The 20,362-nt window shown below is 42.5% G+C and overlaps 3 protein-coding genes across 4 annotated transcripts; 1 reads left to right on the forward strand and 2 right to left on the reverse strand.

Moving 5' to 3' along the window:
• Positions 1-3,419: 3,419 nt before the first annotated feature.
• On the reverse strand, positions 3,420-4,270 carry LOC306935935 (gamma-crystallin M2-like; the record flags this gene model as incomplete). The annotated part of the gene is made up of 3 exons (XM_079519296.1): positions 4,227-4,270; positions 3,796-4,038; positions 3,420-3,695 (listed from the first exon to the last, which is right to left on the reverse strand). The coding sequence occupies exons 1-3, from the start codon at positions 4,236-4,238 to the stop codon at positions 3,420-3,422; spliced, it is 531 nt and encodes a 176-aa protein (XP_079375422.1). The 5' UTR covers positions 4,239-4,270.
• A 1,620-nt stretch (positions 4,271-5,890) lies between these two features.
• On the reverse strand, positions 5,891-14,538 carry LOC306935927 (gamma-crystallin M3-like; the record flags this gene model as incomplete). 2 transcript variants are annotated; one of them, XM_079519289.1, is made up of 3 exons in its annotated part: positions 5,891-6,329; positions 6,926-7,174; positions 14,419-14,538. In XM_079519289.1, 3 exons carry the CDS (start codon positions 14,536-14,538, stop codon positions 6,054-6,056), a joined length of 645 nt encoding a protein of 214 aa, XP_079375415.1. In that variant the 3' UTR covers positions 5,891-6,053. The 2 variants fall into 2 exon arrangements, with proteins under 2 accessions (XP_079375415.1, XP_079375414.1); XM_079519288.1 differs by lacking the exon at positions 14,419-14,538 and adding an exon at positions 9,629-9,763.
• LOC306935932 (gamma-crystallin M2-like) lies at positions 9,878-19,593 on the forward strand (the record flags this gene model as incomplete). Its single annotated transcript, XM_079519293.1, has 3 exons — positions 9,878-9,927; positions 18,489-18,731; positions 19,318-19,593. The coding sequence occupies exons 1-3, from the start codon at positions 9,925-9,927 to the stop codon at positions 19,591-19,593; spliced, it is 522 nt and encodes a 173-aa protein (XP_079375419.1). The 5' UTR covers positions 9,878-9,924.
• Positions 19,594-20,362: the final 769 nt, after the last annotated feature.

The raw sequence follows: 20,362 nt of genomic DNA on the forward strand, positions 1-20,362 counted from the left end.
GGAGGTCCTAGGCCCTAAAATGACCCCATGAGGAAGCGTTGACCTTTACTGAATTGCTTCAGTTTCAGTTCATTTGACCACCTAACTTCAGATTTGGGCACAATTACACCATTGCTTCAGTTTCAGTTCATTTGACAACCTTCTTTCAACTTTGGGCACTTTTACATGTAGGCTGACCCAAAGTTGAAACAGTTGCCAGGGGGACATCTTTGGGCCTGGGGCCCTCATCGTTGGATATGTTGTTCCCACAACCAAGAAGAGTATTTTACCCTTTACTGGAGGTCCTAGGCCCTAAAATGACCCCATGAGGAAGCGTTGACCTTTACTGAATTGCTTCAGTTTCAGGTCATTTGACCACCTAACTTCAGATTTGGGCACCATAACATGCGGTCTTTAAGTGGTGGGCCTGGGGTCATCTTAGTGGCTAGGAGGTCCAGTGTTCAATCCTACCCTAAATCTAGGTTTAAGACGTGACACCTCAAAGTGGGGTACATTGCATCCACTGGTCAAGCCAAGGGCCTACCACTCCACTCTCTTGATATGTTCTTTCCCAACTCTTGGAGAGTATGTAGGCCTTTCCCTGGACCTTCTAGCCCCTAGGATGACCCCAGGCCCACCACTTAAAGACCACATGTGACCCGAAGGGTAAGCGGGGCATGTGACGTGAGTGCCCCTAGCTATACAGCCGGAGTTCCCCGAAGTTGAAAAGGCCTTCACTGAATCTGAAATGCCTCAAATTTCAGGTTTAGGCTTCGGCTTCAGATCCAATCACCCGTTAACCGAACCTGAACTAAAACATTTCAATTGCAGAATACCATTCAGATTTGGGCATTCGATGTACCTGGATCTGAAGCAAAAGTGCCCGACACTGAAATTTACCCTGAAGTCAAAAAGGGTGCATGCTATAATAACGAACTGACTTTGTTCAGCAATTGGGTCAAGTCATGCGCAGTAGAGTTGCAACCAGATTCAGTGTGTGGAAGCCTGATATACATGTTCTGATGTGATCCCGTCTGAACTAATAAATCTACAGTGATCTGGAAAAGCGGGACTGTTTATTATATAAATATGGACAGTGGAGATATCACAGTGGAAACAGCCGAACTAAAAGTAGCCTACTCTTCAGCCTTCCTAGAAATGTACTGGCCGAGTAAGATTACAAATACTTGTCTTGGAAATGTACTCGAGTAAGAGTAATAAATCAAATAAATATAATACTATACTATAATTACTAAAGTAATTAAGTACAAATCCTCAGAAACTGTTGCTTACTTAAGTAGCCTACACCCTACACTACTACAGGTTAGGTGCCATACTACTATTTGGCCAGGAGATGGGGTCGTTGCCCAGCGCCAGCCGTATTTGGAATAGGTCACCAAATAGCTAGCGGATGTTGACATGGGCTTGAACCGGAAGTGAAAGTCGGCCATTTCACAGTAGTGTATCTGGGCCTTTCTATACTAGCGATCCATTTTATTATCATAACTAAGTCAATCTAAGGTGTAATCAAGCGCCGAATATTGAGATTATTAGCCATAATGCATATAGATCCGGCTCGTGTGCGTGCACGGGCGTGCACACAGGATTTTTGGCCGTTTTTGCGTGAGAATTGCTCGGCGCTAGCTAAAGATTTTGCAAAATGCTAACGTGATGCTAATCAAACGGCGATTAACGTGGATTAAACAAAACTTGTCTTTACGGCTCTGGCACCGGGGACAAAGTAAGGACAATCTCGTCTTAACGCCTATGGCACCTAAACTGTTTTAAGTAGGCCTACATTTACTCCGTTACATGTCCACGGTCCACCTCTGATAATCGTTATTGCTGTCGGAGGAAACCACCTAACTATTATTATGTTTGAGTGGTGTAAACCACTCCTACAACTGGCTTTGTTAGTTTACGTGTCTGTCTGTCCGTCCGTCTGTCTGTCTGTTCGTACCAAAAAATGAGCATGGTGCATTGTGATTGGCCGGAATGAGACATTGCGTCACTGACATTACGTCAGACCACAGCTGATCATTAATTAATGCTATTGAACACCCTTTACGTCTGTGTGTCGATTAAAAAATCACACCCGTGTGAATTGTAGGGGCGCTCTTATCATCGTACATCATGCATCATCTCATACTGCAGGCCAAAAATAAGGTTTTCTTAATTTCCTGAAAAAATAATATATATATTTTTTCATTTCCTGAACATTTTGGAGTTAGGTCTCTCCGATAGCTCCCTCTCCGATAGCAGAGATACACATTTCTACCACCCCACCCTGTAATTGTGGAAATGATGCAGTCGAAACACTTGGCCTGTCAGTTTTGCAGTGCAGACCCACAGCCACAACCACGCACACGCAAACGCATCTGTGTTTAATGGCCACCACAATACATTTCCAATGGGAGTCACATTGACCAAACATTTGCGTTTGAGTGGCAGAACACAGCCAACAAACACAAATGTTTGGTCAAACCATGTGACTTCCATTGGGAAAGCATTGAGGCGGCCATCAAACACAGACAGAACACAGAACATGCGTTTGATTTGTGTGTAATGAGGCCTATGTGTGTATGGGGCCTTATAGCGCCACCAGGGGACAGATTTTTGCAAAACACATTTTTGATATTACTCCTACAGATTTTGTGTCACACACACACACACACACACACACACACACACACACACACACACACACACACGTTACGTACAGTACAGTACAGTACAGTACAGTACAGTACAGTACAGTACAGTACAGTACAGTACAGTACAGTACAGTACGAGGAGTACAGTACGAGTAGTAGGCTACAGTACAGTACAGTACAGTACGAGCAGTACAGTACGAGTAGTACAGTACAGTACAGTATACTAGTACAATACAGTACAGTACAGAGTACAGTACCCGTGCAGTACAGTATGAGTACAGTACAGTATGAGTACAGTACGAGTAAAGTACAGTACCAGTACAGTGCGAGTACAGTATGAGTACAGTACAAGTACAGTACCAGTACAATATGAGTACAGTACAGTAAGAGTACAGTACAAGTACAGTATGAGTACAGTACAGTATCAGTACAGTACAGTATGAGTACCAGTACAGTATGAGTAGAGTACAGTACGAGTACAGTGTACAGTGTACAGTACAGATTACAGTTTTGACGCTGATCAGTGCAGCTGTGATTAACCACACAAACACAAACACACAAACAGGGGCGATAACATAATCTCTGCCTCCTGGACTTCCGGCCTGGCAGAGATGACTAATGAGAGGTTGTATTAGTATACTGTATGTACATATATAAACTATATTCTTACAGTAGTACACAACCAGATTTTTTTATTGATGACTCAGAGTCCCATCCAATATGAATAAATTCCAACTTTATTTTCTAATATTTAACAATTAGTTCCCAAAAACCTTGGAAAGACATCTACCACATGTCCATGATGCGCTTCATGCTCATGAACTTCATTCCGCTCATTCCCATCTGACTGAAGTTCCTGTACTCGCCAGGCCTCATGTACCAGTGCTTGCCTCTGTACTGGGGCTGCTCGTACATCAGCCAGTGGCCGTCCATCACGTTGCAGGACTGGCAGTTGTTCATCTGGAAACGGTCCATGATGTTGTCACAGTCATCCATCATCTCGTGCATCTGTCCGCCGAAGTTCTCCCTCTCGTAGATCCTCATCCTGTAGTTTCCCCTGTACTGTAGTAGAAACCGTGATTAAATCAAATGGAACAATTCAGGCCACTTTCTGATGAACCACAGAAACATAACAATGTTATGAAAATAATTTGTATCCTACCATAGGGATCATACGGCAGGACCTAATGTTGTCTCTCCATCCAAACATGCTCATGTAGTCAGAGTACTCTCCCCTCCTCATGAAGTGCTGGTTTCCCATGTAGTTGGTGCGGTCGTAGGCCATGAAGCAGCCGCTCTCCACCCTGCAGGAGTGGCACCTGCTCAGGTAGGAGGACATGTCAGCAAAGTCGTTCATGCACTCATAGGAACGACCCTGGAAGTTCCTGTCCTCGTAGAAGATGATCTAGAAACACAAAATTGTAAAGATTTTATGAGCTCTGAGATGCTATAGAAGCACAATATTTACTTATATTGCTATTGTTATGAAACTAAATGCCAGTCACATTAACACATTCTAACGTTGATATTGGATACATTTAGCTGAAAGTTAGGAACTTTTACAATGTGTTTTGAAAGTGCTTTGGCGCCTACCTTTCCCTGCATGATGGCTGTTTATTTGTTGCTCAGGACTCAGTTGTCACTGCTCTGGTTTGCTGTTCGTTTTAACCCTTCATTTTATACTAGCCCAAAGCCAAAGAGTAGTAGGGGCCTCTATTGTGCAAATCTCCTGACCCAGCACATGACATACATACCTACCGAGCACTATAGATGTGTGGTACAGATTCAGATACATATTGTTTCCTAAAATAAAGAGGTAAACAAAAGAAGCTTCCACACATCCTCTGTATTGTATAGGCATTGCATGGGATATTTCACTGTATTTCAGTGCAAAACCGTGATGATAGATGTATTACATTTGACTGAACACCTGTTTGCGTGGGAATAATTTACTATAGGCCTACTGTAAGTACAGTTTTAGTACTTTAAACATTAGTGTATTGTTAGCTAATGAAAATGTGTTTAGATCTTATAAATATTTCTGTTGAAGAATATCTTCCATGAACATATTCCCTCCTGCTTTGCCAGGATTAAAGAAAAGTTGTGGTTTGTTTTAATCAGATCTGGGATGTCACAACATACCTGCATACCTATATGCCTTTCTAACACATATCCCATAAGTATACTATGAATATAAAATCCCCACATATCTAGATGGATCAGATAATCCTGGAACAGACAGTAGCTTAATATTTATCCACAAATGTCACATTTTAAGCATGAGCTTGTATAGAACGGATTATATTATTAGCATAATTTAAGTTACAGTAACAGTATCTCCCATATTTGAATGAAAGATGACCCAATGAGCCAAAGTTATCTGGCTAAATAACAGTACTAGTAAAAGTATATCAGGAGACAAATATGTTGAAGCAAAATGCTTCCATGGGGTCTTGTCCTGATGAAGACCTTCTCGGTCAGAACCCGTTGACGAGCCATGTTATAATTATGTTTTTGGACTCCTCCCTCCATAATCAACTCTTGTAGTGCTTGTATGTTTTTTGTTTTTGTTTCATTAGAACATGTCTGATCAGTCTTGATGGGAAGAAATAAGCTTTTAACTTAATGCTACAACCCCTTGAAAAGTATGCCTAACAGTCAAGGGATTGAATACATTGTCAACACAGCACTAGTCCTCTGGCAAATGAGCTACAAATATGCACACGTTTCTAACACAGCTTGAATAATAAACATCATACGCCCAATGCTTGTTCTGATACCCTGATGTCAGCAGCTGCCCATGCTGTAAATTGTGCAGTGAACTACAGTAAGCTTTCTCATGGTATAACTTTTATAATTACTTTATCAAAATTGCCAACTTAACAACTTTTTTTATCAGCTAAATGAGAGCTTCATTATGTTGTTTTATGGCTAACGTATACCTGCCCATGCCCTTTGCAGTCTACAGATATATCGATGAAGACATGAAGATATTTGTAGGCTATTTAATGCTAACATAACATATCTACTGAAATGAACATGATAAAACTGACCTTGAAGAACCTGTTTCCTCTTTCTAGCTATGAGTGGAAAATATAGTTCACTGCAGATGAAACGATCCTGAATTACATGTTGACATACACAAGGATTTAAAAGAAACAGAACACCTCTCTCATCCAGCATCACATGGTGTCACTTCACATACCGTATAAGCTCATGAAAACATAAAAACTGAAAATGTCTTTGCAGTCGTTTATTGGTACTTGTCAGTTCAATTTGCATCACCGATCCAAATGTGTCTAAAGACTAATTTGTGCTTGAGCAGCGAAGAATCGTTTATGCCTGAAGCCTAATTAAAATAAAATAAAAAACTTTTTTTTCGTTGAATGTCATAGTTCTTCAGCAAAGAATGAATTGGTCTTAACAGGATTCCATGATGCGTCTGAAGGAGCCAATCCTCATGGGACTCATGCCCATGTCTCTCGTGCTCCTGTACTCTCCAGGCCTCAGATAGGCCTGCCTGCCTCTGAAGTGGGCTTGTTCATACATCAGCCAGTGGCCTTCTGTCACGTTGCAGGACTGGCAGTCGGTCATACGATAGCGCTCCTGAATGGAATCACAGTCTTCCTGCAGCTCATGCATCTGACCAGAGAAGTTCTCCCTTTCATAGATCTTCATGCGGAAGTTTCCCCTGTGCTGTATTTGAAAATAAATTAAATTATTAATAATAATAATACAAAAACATAATAAAAAACAATAATAATAATAATAATAATAAATAGAAAGGAACAATTGCATTGAACTACAGTACATATGCAGTGTTGGGAAAGTTACTTTCAAAAGAGTAGTAATTTACATTTATAATATTACTTCCTATGGCCTTTTGCATTACTGAAATCGAGCACGAAAGGACTAGACATAATAATAATTAAAAAATAATAATTGTATTGGTATTAAAAAAGCAATTCTTGATGAAACACAAGCAACTCAGACAATGCAGCTCCCTCTATCAGCATGGTACTATATACAAAATTGCAACAGATCAAGAAACTGCATTGCCGTTTGTGTGCATTCATTTTGTTGGAAGCTTAAAAGCTTAAAACAGTTTGGTAATTAAAGCTTCACTTGACTAAAAATAGTAACTAAAAATAATTTGTAAAACATGTAATGTGATATAATGTTACTTATTAGCACATGCATTAGAGTAATGAATGACCCCCAACACTGAATACAGGTTTAACTTGCGTGAGTTGATGTTATATAACTTGACAAATGGGAATGAAGTATCATACCATGGGGATCATACGGCAGGATCGGATGCAGTCGCTCATGGTCATTCCCATCAGGCGCTGGTTGTCAGGGTACTCTCCCCTCTTTGCCAGCATCTGCTGGCCCATGAAGTTGGGTCGTTCATAGACCATAAAGCAGCCGCTCTCCACCCTGCAGGAGTTGCAGCGACTCAGGTAGGAAGTCAGCTCAGCACAGTCGCTGCTGGTCTCATAGGAGCGACCCTGGAAGTTCTTGTCCTCGTAGAAGATGATCTGGGGGGGAAAAAAACAATACACCATGAGATTATTTGCAACAAATGAGCTGCATTTTCAGATTTTATTTAGAAGTTAGAAATAATAATAAAAACAACAAAATAATGTGTTGTCCTATACCTTGCCCATTTTGATATTGTTTGATGTTATTCCTGTCCCTGACGGCACTGGTACTCTGGTGTGCACCCATCCTTTCACTTTTATACTGAACTTGATAGGTATAATGATCTATGGAGCCATTGTTTTTGAATGACTTACTCAGCAGCATAGCATACCGCACTAAATGGGTCTCTAAATGGTTACTATTCCAGACTATACGTATGCACCTGGGGCAGTGCCAGCTGCAAAATCCACCCGAAAAAGTCGAAGCGGGTGCAAAATCAGTAGGTGGATGACAACATGCAAAAGTATCAACTGGGCCTTTTTTTGTCAGTTAGATCCATGGAGGTAGACACGTCAATATTGTACATACTGTAGTTAATCACATAACTGGCACACAAAAAAGTATCTTAAGCGTTATTTTTACATGGCGAGAGTTCAGTGGGTCATAGAAAAATGACTAGAATGTTTTAATTTCCTGGGCACCAATAAGTGTACAATTTCAAATTAATTTTGTCTTATGTGTAGAAATCACAGAAGTGGTCAATACATCTAAGACAAGGCGTGCATGCGTGCGTGTGTGCGTGCGTGCGTGTGAGCCTTTTGTGGCAGTTCTGGACAACCGTGTATCCAACCGAGTCAAGGCTGGGCACTGCAGTCTGCGTGGTAATGTGGAACGCGTGTGCGGAATTTGAAGTCAGTGGGCGAACGTCAAACGGTTATCGAGTTACGTGGATTACAGACTATATATGTATACGTTGCATATACGTAGGTCTGTGGCAGCAAACGTAACATTTTATTAATGGCATTAAATGAATGGCTCTCTGTTGTTTACTAAATGGTCTAGCTCTGACAGCAATCAAATCTTTACAGATTGTTTGATATGGCACTGCTCTGGACATATACAACAGCAAAGCTTGGAAAAGGATAATACATCATATTTTAGTTGGAAATAATGTATACGGTATGTAACCAGATGGACCATAAGGGTCCATTTGTACACTCTCAGAGTTACAGATATGTAGTCTATGTTCAAAAATGTTTGTTCTGCGTTGCGCAAATGCATTTATTGACTCTGTCCGTCCGTCTGTCCGTGTGTGTGTCCGTCCATCCGTCCTTCCGTCTGTGAACAGCTAATCTCCGGCACCGTTAACCCGGTCGATGCCAGATTTTGCACACACACTCCCTGGATGCCAACGATGAACCTCTGCCCCAAAATTTCCAGAACGGCCTGTTATAGCGCCACCAGGGGGCCGCTTTGTGCAAAACAAGTTTTTGGACAGTACACCTACAGATTTTGTCCAAACATCACGCAAATTGGTACACAGGTTCTCTAGAGCCATTCAACGAAACGGGTCTTTCAGACTTCTCAGACTCCATCCTGATTGGCTAAGATTGGCTTCCAAAGTTTGCAGGAGTGCTCAGTTTCAAACAAAATGCTGCAAATCATGAACATCGTGTGATTTCCGTGAAATTGTGCATGCACATTCACACTAGGCCGAGGAAGAAATGCCACATGAACATTTTCAACTCAGCCTCATGGTGGCGCTATAACTGGCCGAAAAGTGTTTTTACCTCTAACTGCACGGAACTGTGGATAACTTTGTATGCCAGCTCCCTAGAGGCCAAGGAAAAACCTTTGCCTGGAATTTTTCACATCTGCTCTTTATAGCGCCACCAGGAGGCCGACATATGTAAAACACATTTTCTAATATTACTCCTTCAGATTTTATCCAAATTTCACGCACATCGGTACACATGCTCTTCATAGTCATGTGATCAAGACGGGTTTGTTTGATTTCTCATAATCCACCCTCATTGGCTACGATTGGCTTCTAAACTTTTCAGGAGTAGCCCGCTTTGTACCCGTTTTGTACAAATCGCCACAACTACTCAACGCAGCGTCCGATTGTGGTGAAACTGTGCATGCATATTCCCACTAGGCTTTGGAAGAAATGCCACTTAACAGTTTTCAAATCAGCCTCATGGTGGCGCTACAACAGGCCAAGCCGCGTCACACACACACACACACACACACACACACACACACACACACACACACACACACACACACACACACACACACACACACACACACACACACACACACACACACACACACACACACACACACACACACACACACACACACACACACACACGTTTATATTGCTCCTAAACATTTTGCCAAACATCACACACACTCCTATCCTCCTGGTGGAGACCTGTGCCCAGAAGGGCACTTTTTCTAGTTGTGACATGATTTGATCTCGCTGAACTTTATCATTGAGATAGAATGAGAAATCAATGCTGTGCTGAATGAATGGATTACGTTTTAGGATCGCTCATACTAACCTTTTTAACAATGTGAAGTCGTGAACACATGCAATATGGAAACTACTGATCTTTCAATATGGTGAGTCAGTCTCATGGATTGTTTTTGTGCTTGCTCTCTGTGTTTACTTTGCAGTTAATTGCTACACCTGTGTTTGTGTTAGCCAAGCCCACACCTGTTGTGGTATGATAATGAGGGGGAGGGTATGATTTTGAAACCTCACTAAATGGCTGTTTTTTGATTGGCTTCAGCCTCCAGGAAGAAACCAGGGAAGACATATTGCACATGACAACTACACCAATGGCTCTAATGAAGTATGGTCAGTGGTCACCTCATAGACACATGAAAAACTGAAAAAAATACAAAGACCGTGGCTCCCCATTTTTAATTTTAGACTAGTTGTGGGAAATGGCTCTCATGGCTATCAATTAAAGGTAATAGACTCGAGCATGCACCTCCACTCTAGCCCAGGTGCTGGACAAAAGGCAGTACCAGAGGAAGAAATAGAGTCCGCAACACTGGTAGAAAACTCAGCTCCACTGGTTTATTGATTCAACGTACGTTTCGTACGTTTCGATCACAGTGATCGAAACGTACGTTGAATCAATAAACCAGTGGAGCTGAGTTTTCTACCAGTGTTGCGGACTCTATTTCTTCCAATCAATTATCAAACCATGGGTCTTTTCTTTTGCACAGGCGGTGAATAGCTTGATTTGATTGCACTAATGACTCCTGTGTTTGGTTAGTGTTCAGTGGGGATGGGAACTGGGAAAGTTTGCATGAACCTCTGCATTCAGTGTTCTGGTGAAACTCCTTGCTGTCCAGGTGAAAAGTAGTGGCATGGGCACTCGTATGTGTAGACTATAGTTGATAACTTTTTTTTTTCCTTCAAATTCTTATCCCACGATTTTGCAACCCATTTTTTCACCCAGTGTCAATTATCTAATGTAATCCTGGGTGCTACACTTCCTCCTCATGCTTCCTTCTGTGCATGAGGAGTCCAAGCTGCTTCTTTTCACCTGACAGGGATTGTCCCCGCACTATTGGGAGATGACTGGTGTATTTATTTATTTAATTTTCCCAACCCCGTAATACCGTACTGATTCAGGCTAGATTTGTCTGCCAGTGTAAATGGGGCCTTAGAAATTATCTGCTGTGACTGGCTGACAAGGGATCAGATCAGATTACTGGGGGAACAAAGTTTCTCCGTCAGTTAAAGTGAATGCCGAGAGAGCATGCATGCACGCACAAAATGCATCGAACCTCCATGGACTCAATGGTGTGACTGCGTGATCATGGATTACTTTATTAATTGAGGTGAAAACATGCGATTTAATGTCATTCCGGTGCGTGGGTGCCTCTTTCTTTCTTTCTTTCTTTTTATTTATTTATTTAATGTCGACTCTGCTTCACTCGGATCTCAGAACCAATTTCAGGGGTCCATTAGGGTTTGGGTCCATCGTTTTGAACCCACAAAGAGCTCTATGTGTAGATCTCCATATATGGAGCTGACCTGTTCTGACATTCCATATGTTGATCTGACCTCATCAAACCCTGTACATGCAGGCGGATATGTTGATCTGACCCCCCATTCCAAAGCGCCAGCGCTCGCCCATAGTCTGCTGTCACCCAGGCAGATCTCCATATATGGATATATTTCAGAACCTGTTATGACATTCCACATGTTGATCCTTCCGTATTGCTTCCAAGAATGCTTCCAAGATCATCGGACTTACACCCCCACTTTCTGATATGAACAATAATCAAATGACGCTGATCATCCCCTGTATCACTTCTTTAACCTCATGCCATCTGGACAAAGATACAGAACCTTGCCATGGAAAAAGGTCCGTTTTAGTAGGAGTTTTGTTCCCTCAGCCATTAAACAAACTGCCCCGCCGATAGGATGGTTCTGTATGCTGTGGGGACCTCATGTTTTTGTATTGTCTGGGTGTTATGTGCTCTGTGTTGTTTGTGATGTGGGTGTTGAACAGACTGTGAAGGCGAATATCCTTCGGGACAATTATTATTATTCCCCATCATCCTTCCTCTTTGATGTCTCCCTTTTGACTTATACCTGTCCATTCAAATATCAAACACTAGACGGGCCTGCCCCAAAGTTATTAGTGCAGCCGCGCCCGGCGAAAACTAGAGCCCACAGGCCCAGCAGTCTGCCGTCAACGAGGCGGATGCGTGCACGCCCTCAGGCGTCTTATTGGTTGTAGTATACAATTGCAGCGACAGCACCTACAGCACATATGAACTCAGCAGGATCAGATTGGTTCTGTATGATGAGTTCATAAATTAGAATATGTCTCAGAAGAGCTGGAATTTATCAAATGTGTAGAGGGTTGTTGGGCATGGTGCTGGGGTGGGAGACTGCTAGAGCACCGTCCGTTGGCTCCAACCACTGCCCATAGTGGAGGAGCTTAGGGAGAGACTGGGGCGACTGGGGCGACTGTGGCTCAAGAGGTAGAGCAGGTCGTCCAATGATCCATGGGTCGGCGGTTCGAAATCCCGGCTCCTCCTGGCTACATGTCGAAGTGTCCTTGGGCAAGACACTGAACCCCAAATTGCTCCCGATGTGCTGGTTGGTACCTTGCATGGCTTCCGCCGCAATCGGTGTATGAATGTGTGTGTGAATGGGTGAATGTAATGCACAATCTATGTAAAGCGCCTTGGATAAAGGCGCTATATAAAAATGCACCATTTAGATAAGGGTGACTTTGCGCTAATTTGTCTAAAAGCGCACATTTTTGCACATATGTAGCCCAGGGCATGCTCTAATTATTTAGCTAGGGCGCCCGAGCCGGCGACTTTCAGGGTCGCCACATCGGCCAAATCCATATGGCCACCGTTAACAATTAACTCAATTTCATTATGCTTTAAGTAGCATGTGACGTGTAAAACTAGGGGCTTTTCATGATCCTGGATCCATTCCAAGCATTAGTTTAGTTTTGCACGAAAAACACTCCTTGGGCTAAATTTGGCCACTTGCCTAATTGTAACCAAATGGCTGACCTCATCACATTTGTGATGGCGGCAATGGCCGTTTTGCCGGCTCGGGTGCCCTAGCTAAATTATTAAGAGCATGCCCTGGGCTAGCCTGATGAAACCACTCCACCTGCTGGACAACATTTCCATGCAGCCAGAAGGGAGAGTCTGGGCTCTCTCGGGCAGAGACGATGTACTCCGAACCAGTTTTGTTCGGAGTGATATGCGGCCGTTAGAGGTGGGAACCGTGGGATCAACGTGAGACTGATGACAGCGCTGCCACAGCGCAAATGTAAACACAACTTAACAAGACTACAACTCGAAATTATTATGGAGATATCAGATTTTTGTCCCGCTGTTTCCGGTTCATCGTTTCTGCCTGAGAGAGCCCAGATGCAGGCAGGAGGGAACTTGTGAACTCAATACTGCCGCAATCTGGTGGAGTCAGGTTAGCCCTGGGCTGCATGATGCATCTGTTGCAAAATGTGTTGCCTTTGTTTAGATGAATTAGCGCTAAATATCCCTAAGCTCCTCCACCACCACAGAAGGAACTCGGAAGAAGTGCGCCTCAGAGCATCTCGTCAGAATCTGCCAGTGAAAAAATATATATAATAATTGCCCTCAGTGGAATATCCACGCAGTGATATATTGTCTGGCCACGCGAGGCTAGTTCACAATTACACCAGTCATCATTATCATGTTTGTTTGTTGTTAACTCTCTGAGTTATTAGGAAAGTACAGTTGAGGGTCAGACAAATTAATATAAAGGGAGAAGCTTAGCAGCCCAGAGAGCCTGTTCATGCCATTTTAAAGTTACTTCAGTTATAGGCCCTACTATGATTTTTAGATCATAGAATACCGACTGCCCACTCCTTTGGGGTGTTTTTTTGTTCGGGGTTAAAAGTCTTGCTCAGGGACACACATCGACACATTACTGACCTGGCCTGGAATCGTACCTGGCACCCCAGTCTTTTGAATTCTTTGGATAGCAGAAGAATATTTTATCTGATATGCCGTATTATAAAGTATGCATCTGACATATACAATAGTACTGTAGATGTCAGGTGTTAAGCAGAGTTAGAACAATGTAACATTTAAAAAATAAAGACATCGCAAAACAAGAGGGCTGCAGTATATTTAAACACTTTATTTCATAGCTATTTCAGCCTTCAACAGGAATCCGCGATGCGCCTCACAGAGCTGAATTTAATTCCACTGTAGCCCATCTCCTTGAAGTTCCTGTACTCTCCAGGCCTCATGTAGTGCATCCTGCCTCTGTAGTGGGGCTGCTCGTACATCAGCCAGTGGCCGTCCATCACGTTGCAGGACTGGCATTCGTTCATACGGAAACGTTCCAGGAAGGAGTCGCAGTCTTCCATCAGGTCGTGGCTCTGACCTAGGAAGTTCTCTCTCTCATAGAGCTTCATAGTGAATGATCCTCTGTGCTGTTGAAGAATATTCAAAAGGAAAATATATATATATATATATATATATATATATATATATATATATACACACACACAGGTTTTTTTCCCTATGGTTTATATTTTGTTATGTGTTTGGTCCATTAGTGCATTTATATGCACTGCACTATTTTAGGCTTATATTGTTGATTCTGACAAGGTAAGATACGGACAGTGCTATAACAGCATAGAGATATACATCAATTGCATACATTATTTAGAAATACTATAATCACATCATGTACTTTAATGTAGATCTGCCATTTGGATAAACGAATGTCTCATCCAGAGATAAAGTACAAACATAAAAACTCATGTCTAATCCAGAGTAAAGGTACTTGGGCCTTGCAAACCTGAGGAATCAAACGGCAGGAGCGGATCGAGTCACTCATGCCAAAACGATTGTAGTCGGAGTACTCTCCCCTCCTCAGGAAGAACTGGTTTCCCATGAAGTTGGTGCGGTCGTAGACCATGAAGCAGCCAATCTCCACCCTACAAGAGTTGCACTTGCTCAGGTAGGAGGTCATGTCCGAGCAGTCGCTCAGGCACTCATAGGAGCGCCCCTGGAAGTTCTTGTCCTCGTAGAAGATGATCTGTGAAAGAGAGCATTTTCAGCTGACACTGATGTGGATCTGATGTCCCTGAATTGAACGTTATTTTTTTTACAGGGCATCTCTATAAGCTGACACACCTGGCTTCCCCCCCCCCCCCCCCCTCAGTGATCCCTGTCAATAAGTACCCCCCCCACGCCCCTCCTATCTTTGTTATAGGCTACTGTATGTGATTCCCAAATGCTTGAAGTTTTCGAGTCCTAGCTATACCTGCTTTGTTCATTCGTATAATCTGTACATACCTTGCTCATGTTTGATGGTCTCTGAGTTTCTGGGATTCTGTCCAACAACCAGTGGCTGCCAGGGGGCTTTTATACGTTATACGCACCGTAGCGGGGTTTTGTTATTTAAATGATGTGGAAGCTGATGAATAAGCAGGTCTGCGATCACTGTTACTGTAATTTCATCCGTGCCGTCATGATGCAGAATAAAGGGAAGGACCTAAATTGGTCTGGAGAAATTGTTTAGCCTATATGGAGAAGATGAAAAATACGGAACTGCAGAGAGTAGCTTGAATTCCCTTTTTAGTATTTGTGGTATGAGTAGTATGCTGTGTTATACATAATTAGTAATTACTACTTACATCAACAATGGACCTTTTCTGCCTGCTAGGTAAACAGTTATTTTCAAAATATTTTCAATTCCATCTCAAAGCCAAGATGGCACACAATCAGGGTCTGTTGAAAAGGTGTTTATTGTCTCCACCAGGCCGAAGGCATGGGGAGAGAGTATGTTTTGCACTCCGTCCGTCCGTCCGTCCGTGTGTCCATGTGTCCGTGTGTCCGTCCGTCCGTCTGTGAACAGCTAATCTCTGGCACCGTTAAGCCGGTCAATGCCACATTTTGCACACACACTCCCTGGATGCCAACGATGAACCTCTGCCCCAGAATTTCCAGAACAGCCTGTTATAGCGCCACCAGGAGGCCGCTTTGTGCAAAACACGTTTTTGGACAGTACACCTACAGATTTTGTCCAAACATCACACAAATTGGTACACAGTCTCTCTAGAGCCATTCAACGAAACAGGTCTTTCAGATTTCTCAGACTCCATCCTGATTGGCTAAGATTGGCTTCCAAAGTTCGCAGGAGTGCTCAGTTTCAAACAAAATGCTGCAAATCATGAAAACATTGTGTGATTTCCGTGAAATTGTGCACGCAAATCAGTACACATGCTCTCCATAGTCATGTGATCAAGACGGGTTTGTTTGATTTCTCATAATCCACCCTCATTGGCTACGATTGGCTTCTAAACTTTTCAGGAGTAGCCCGTTTTGTACAAATCGCCACAACTACTCAACGCAGCGTCCGATTGCGGTGAAACTGTGCATGCATATTCCCACTAGGCTGAGGAAGAAATGCCACTTGACAGTTTTCAAATCAGCCTCATGGTGGCGCTACAACAGGCCAAGCCGCGTCACAGACACACACACACACACACACACACACACACACACACACACACACACACACACACACACACACGTTTATATATTACTCCTAAACATTTTGCCAAACATCACACACACTGGTGGAGACCTGTGCCCAGAAGGGCACTTTTTCTAGTTTCATACTTATTTGACATTGACAGACATGCTACTGACCACAAATTGTACAGGAAATAATTGACAAACATTCTGATGGCACATCATTTATAGCTGAATTTCAATGTTTGCCCCAATGCCCCCAGATGGTCATGGACCTTTGTTAAAAACATAGCCTATTTAAAGTACAACATACAATATGATCAGACAATATGATCAGACTACATAGCACTACATGTCACTTTAAAGCCCAATCTGAAAGTGTAAATGGATTTACTCTTTGCCCCACAATTGGTTTTGTAGATATTTATGTTGCCTCATAACACCATTTGCTAGTGATGTTATGTCTGCGCCAATATGCCATGTTAAGACCAGCAGATACATTGGCTTATTACTTCAACTGGCTGTTAGACATGTTTAGCTTAGTTTTGAGAAAACAAGTTTTGTCAAATCAAATGTGTTGAGAGTCAATAATATTACCTTGGATTGCAAATGATTGCTCTTTAACCCCAAAACATATGAGGCTTTCTGTTGATGGAATCATTCTGCATCCTGCACAACTTGGTCATTCTTACTGTGTGTGTGTGTGTGTGTGTGTGTGTGTGTGTGTGTGTGTGTGTGTGTGTGTGTGTGTGTGTGTGTGTGTGTGTGTGTGTGTGTGTGTGTGTGTGTGTGTGTGTGTGTGTGTGTGTGTGTGTGTGTGTGTGTGTGTGTGTGTGTGTGTGTGTGTGTGTGTGTGTGTGTGCTTGAGACAAGACTTATTTTAAAAAGGCAGAAATGACCAATTACAGACAATGTGCTCCATGACAAAGAAGTAGTAAACCGTCAAAGCCAACACATAAAACACAAAATGAAAATGCTTCAGAATATCGCTGCATTGATGATCCATACAAACGGTCATGGCGCCTGTTCAGGGGGAGAAGAACTGGGGGGGATAGCGTGTTCTTCCACATGCGTTACGCCCCCCTAGTGAAGCTCTTAACTGTCAGGTGAAAAGAAGCTGGTGGCTTGACGGCTCGGGTATCGGAGGAGACTCGTGACCATCTTCACCCTCCCAATGATCTACTGTGGGGATTAGCGGGGATGGACCACTCAGAGAAGCAGGGGAACTGGGAATTGGCGTATTACCAAATTGGTATATGAAGGTTTAAAAAATATAAGGGAGTGCATGGGCAAGACAAATTAATGTGAATTGTTATTAGAAAGCTGCCATTCTATGTATATCTGAATAATGATGTATTATGTGATTATAATGACACTTTATTGAGATGCCTAACTTCTAATAAAAATATTAATGACAAAAAAAAGAAAAGAATATTGTTGTTTCTGTAGCCTGAGATAAACCGAGACAATTCCACAAAGGGTTCTCTGATGGAGAACTGAATATAAATAAAACATTTAGTCTTTGTAACTTGCACATCTCAATTCAGCCAATTCTTTGATACGAGGCCATTACAGTATATGACAAAGGGAAATCAAACTTGACCAAACCATTTTGCTGATATGCAAATGAAGTTAATTTAGATGACAACAGCTCTCCCTTGTCGGCACATTCTGAATTTCGATATAAACCACAACACAGCTGCAGCTGTTTGGGAGGTGAGCATCAACATCAAAAATGGGGAAGGTAAGGAGCCTTAGGCAGTATTTTCCTCAAAGTGTTCCCAGTCAATTTGTATCATTTTTGACAGTTGGTTTTCTCTTACATTTTCTGTTGTGTTTTCTTTTTTGTATTGCATCATTGTAATGGAATATACACAGGGTTAGATTTGTTAAAAGTAAAAATAGATGGGGGACAGTTTCTTAACCACATACGCTCTATACTTCTTTATAAGGCAAATAGTGAAAATAGCCAATCAACAAGCTCATGGCACGTGAGTTGTTATTTTTTTAATTTAAAATGCATTTTTAAATGTTGACACATTTGTTCCAAAATATCGACGCCAAGGTTAATGTGGTTAACAAACATACATTTTTAATTAAATTGTGATACATACATTTCAAGCATATCGTATTAGACATTCTAACTTTCCCAAACGGAAAGGCATGTACTGTATTTCATTCAGTCTGACCAGAAGCAGGATAAATTATTCCCACCAGTGATTATTATTATTTTTTTTAAGAACAGAGGGTGGGCATCAAAGTCAGAAGAATGGATCGCCCCCGCCAGCCTGGGGATACTGAGCAACACACTCAAGTCATTACTGTACGAGGCAATAAAGTGTGTCTTATAAGCTTACTAGGATTTAATTCTATTGTCCCCCTTTACAGATTGAATTGTTTGAGGATAAGAACTTCCAAGGTCGGCACCATGAGCTCAGTAGCGACTGCCCTGACCTGCAGTCATACATCAGTCGCTGCAATTCCATCAGGGTGGAGAGTGGCTGTTGGGTTCTGTATGACCGTCCAAACTACACCGGCGTCCAGTACATCATGACCCCCGGGAAATACACCGATCACCAAGAGTGGATGGGCTTTAATGACTCTATCAAATCATGTCGCTTTATAAAAAATGTAAGCCCTGTAAACAGTCAGTGACTGATCTTTACCACATAGTGAAGGAAATCAGCCAAGGAAAGTTTGATAGTTATGTGTATAGTGGGCTGGTTTGAAATAATATAAACATATTATTTTTCTTGCACAGTAATATTTATTTTTACACTCTTTTCAGAGTTAAATTAACACTGGGGATTTTTACCTATGCAGATCGTTGGGGACTTACAGTGGGTTCAAGTGAAATAATCTGATATTTCAGCATGTTTGAAAGGTCTTTGATCAAATTTGATGCAGAAGTGTGCCCAGCTGCCAATGGGTTACCACTGGGTGCACCAACCAGGCAGTAATTTGTTCAAATCCAACGGACAATAAAGAGAATCAAGAAGCTCAGGCTTTGGCAGCAACTGGCCTCTTCATGCATGCATGCATGCATTAGTGAAGGAAACGAGGAAGATGTCAAAGAAAAGACCACAATTCTTATATGCAAATTTGTAGTAGTAATTTGGAACACATTACATACTGTTATTCTTACACTGACTGACATCATTTTTGTCCATGCCATTGATTGTCATTCTCTATCATTTCTGTCTCTGGCATTTTAAAGGTCTATGGAAACTCCTGGAAGATGAGATTCTATGACGGGCAAGAGTTCCGTGGCCAAATGGCAGAGAGTGGTGAGGATTGTCCATCCGTCCAGAAGGCCTTTAAGTTTAGCGAGTTCCATTCCTGTGCAGTGTTGGACGGCGCGTGGGCCCTCTACGAGCAGGCCAACTATCGCGGCCGCCAGTACTTCCTGGAGCGTGGCGAGTACCGAAACTACACGGACTGGGGTGCCACCTCCCCTGCCGTGGCCTCCTTCCGCCGGATCACAGAGTTCTGAGATCTTGTCTGGGTCCCTCAGAGGTTGCACCAACTTCTGGAGCCCTTCAAAACCTCTTCCCCTTCACCATCTGACCGTATGCCCTGTTTTCCCAATACTCACCTTTGTGAGCATTAAGGTGTCAAATGAATGAAATAAATATCCGTCTGCACAAAAGCTATCATAATCTATAGGATTCTTGTTACAAGGTGCACATGCTTTTAATCAAACATTAATTAAGCATGTCAAAGAGAACATAAAAAATCACACTCGTGTGAAGTGAGGGGTACTCTTATCATCATACATCATCATATATCATCATCATACATCATCACATTGTGGCCAATCACAATTGGCGTCCACACTTTTCTGTCATTCCATCCAATCACAATCAGTTTGAATGGACAGGTATCAATCAGTCAAAAGGGAGACATTGTAGGTCAGCTCCATAATGGAGATCTAAGGGTTTGAGGTATAAGGTCAGATGTAGAGTTGCTGTCCGGCTCCATATATGCAGATCTAGGTGATGATCCAATCTTCTCCATGTATGGCTATAGGGTTTGATGAGGTCAGTGTTGTGATCTTCATATGTGGAGACAGCCATATATGGAGCGTGTCACAAGGTGTGACGGACTGACGGCCATATATGGAGCGTGTCACGAGGCGCGACAGACGGACGGACTGACTGACAGGTTTTGCAGGTTTTCATATGGGACCTACGGTCGCAATTACAACCTAGCTGAACAAATATTTGGGGTGGCCATTGTTGAATGGATGGAGAGTCGGCCTG

This window comes from Electrona antarctica, assembly GCF_951216825.1.
Source record: "Electrona antarctica genome assembly, chromosome: 13".
NCBI classification, from domain to species: Eukaryota; Metazoa; Chordata; class Actinopteri; order Myctophiformes; family Myctophidae; genus Electrona; species Electrona antarctica.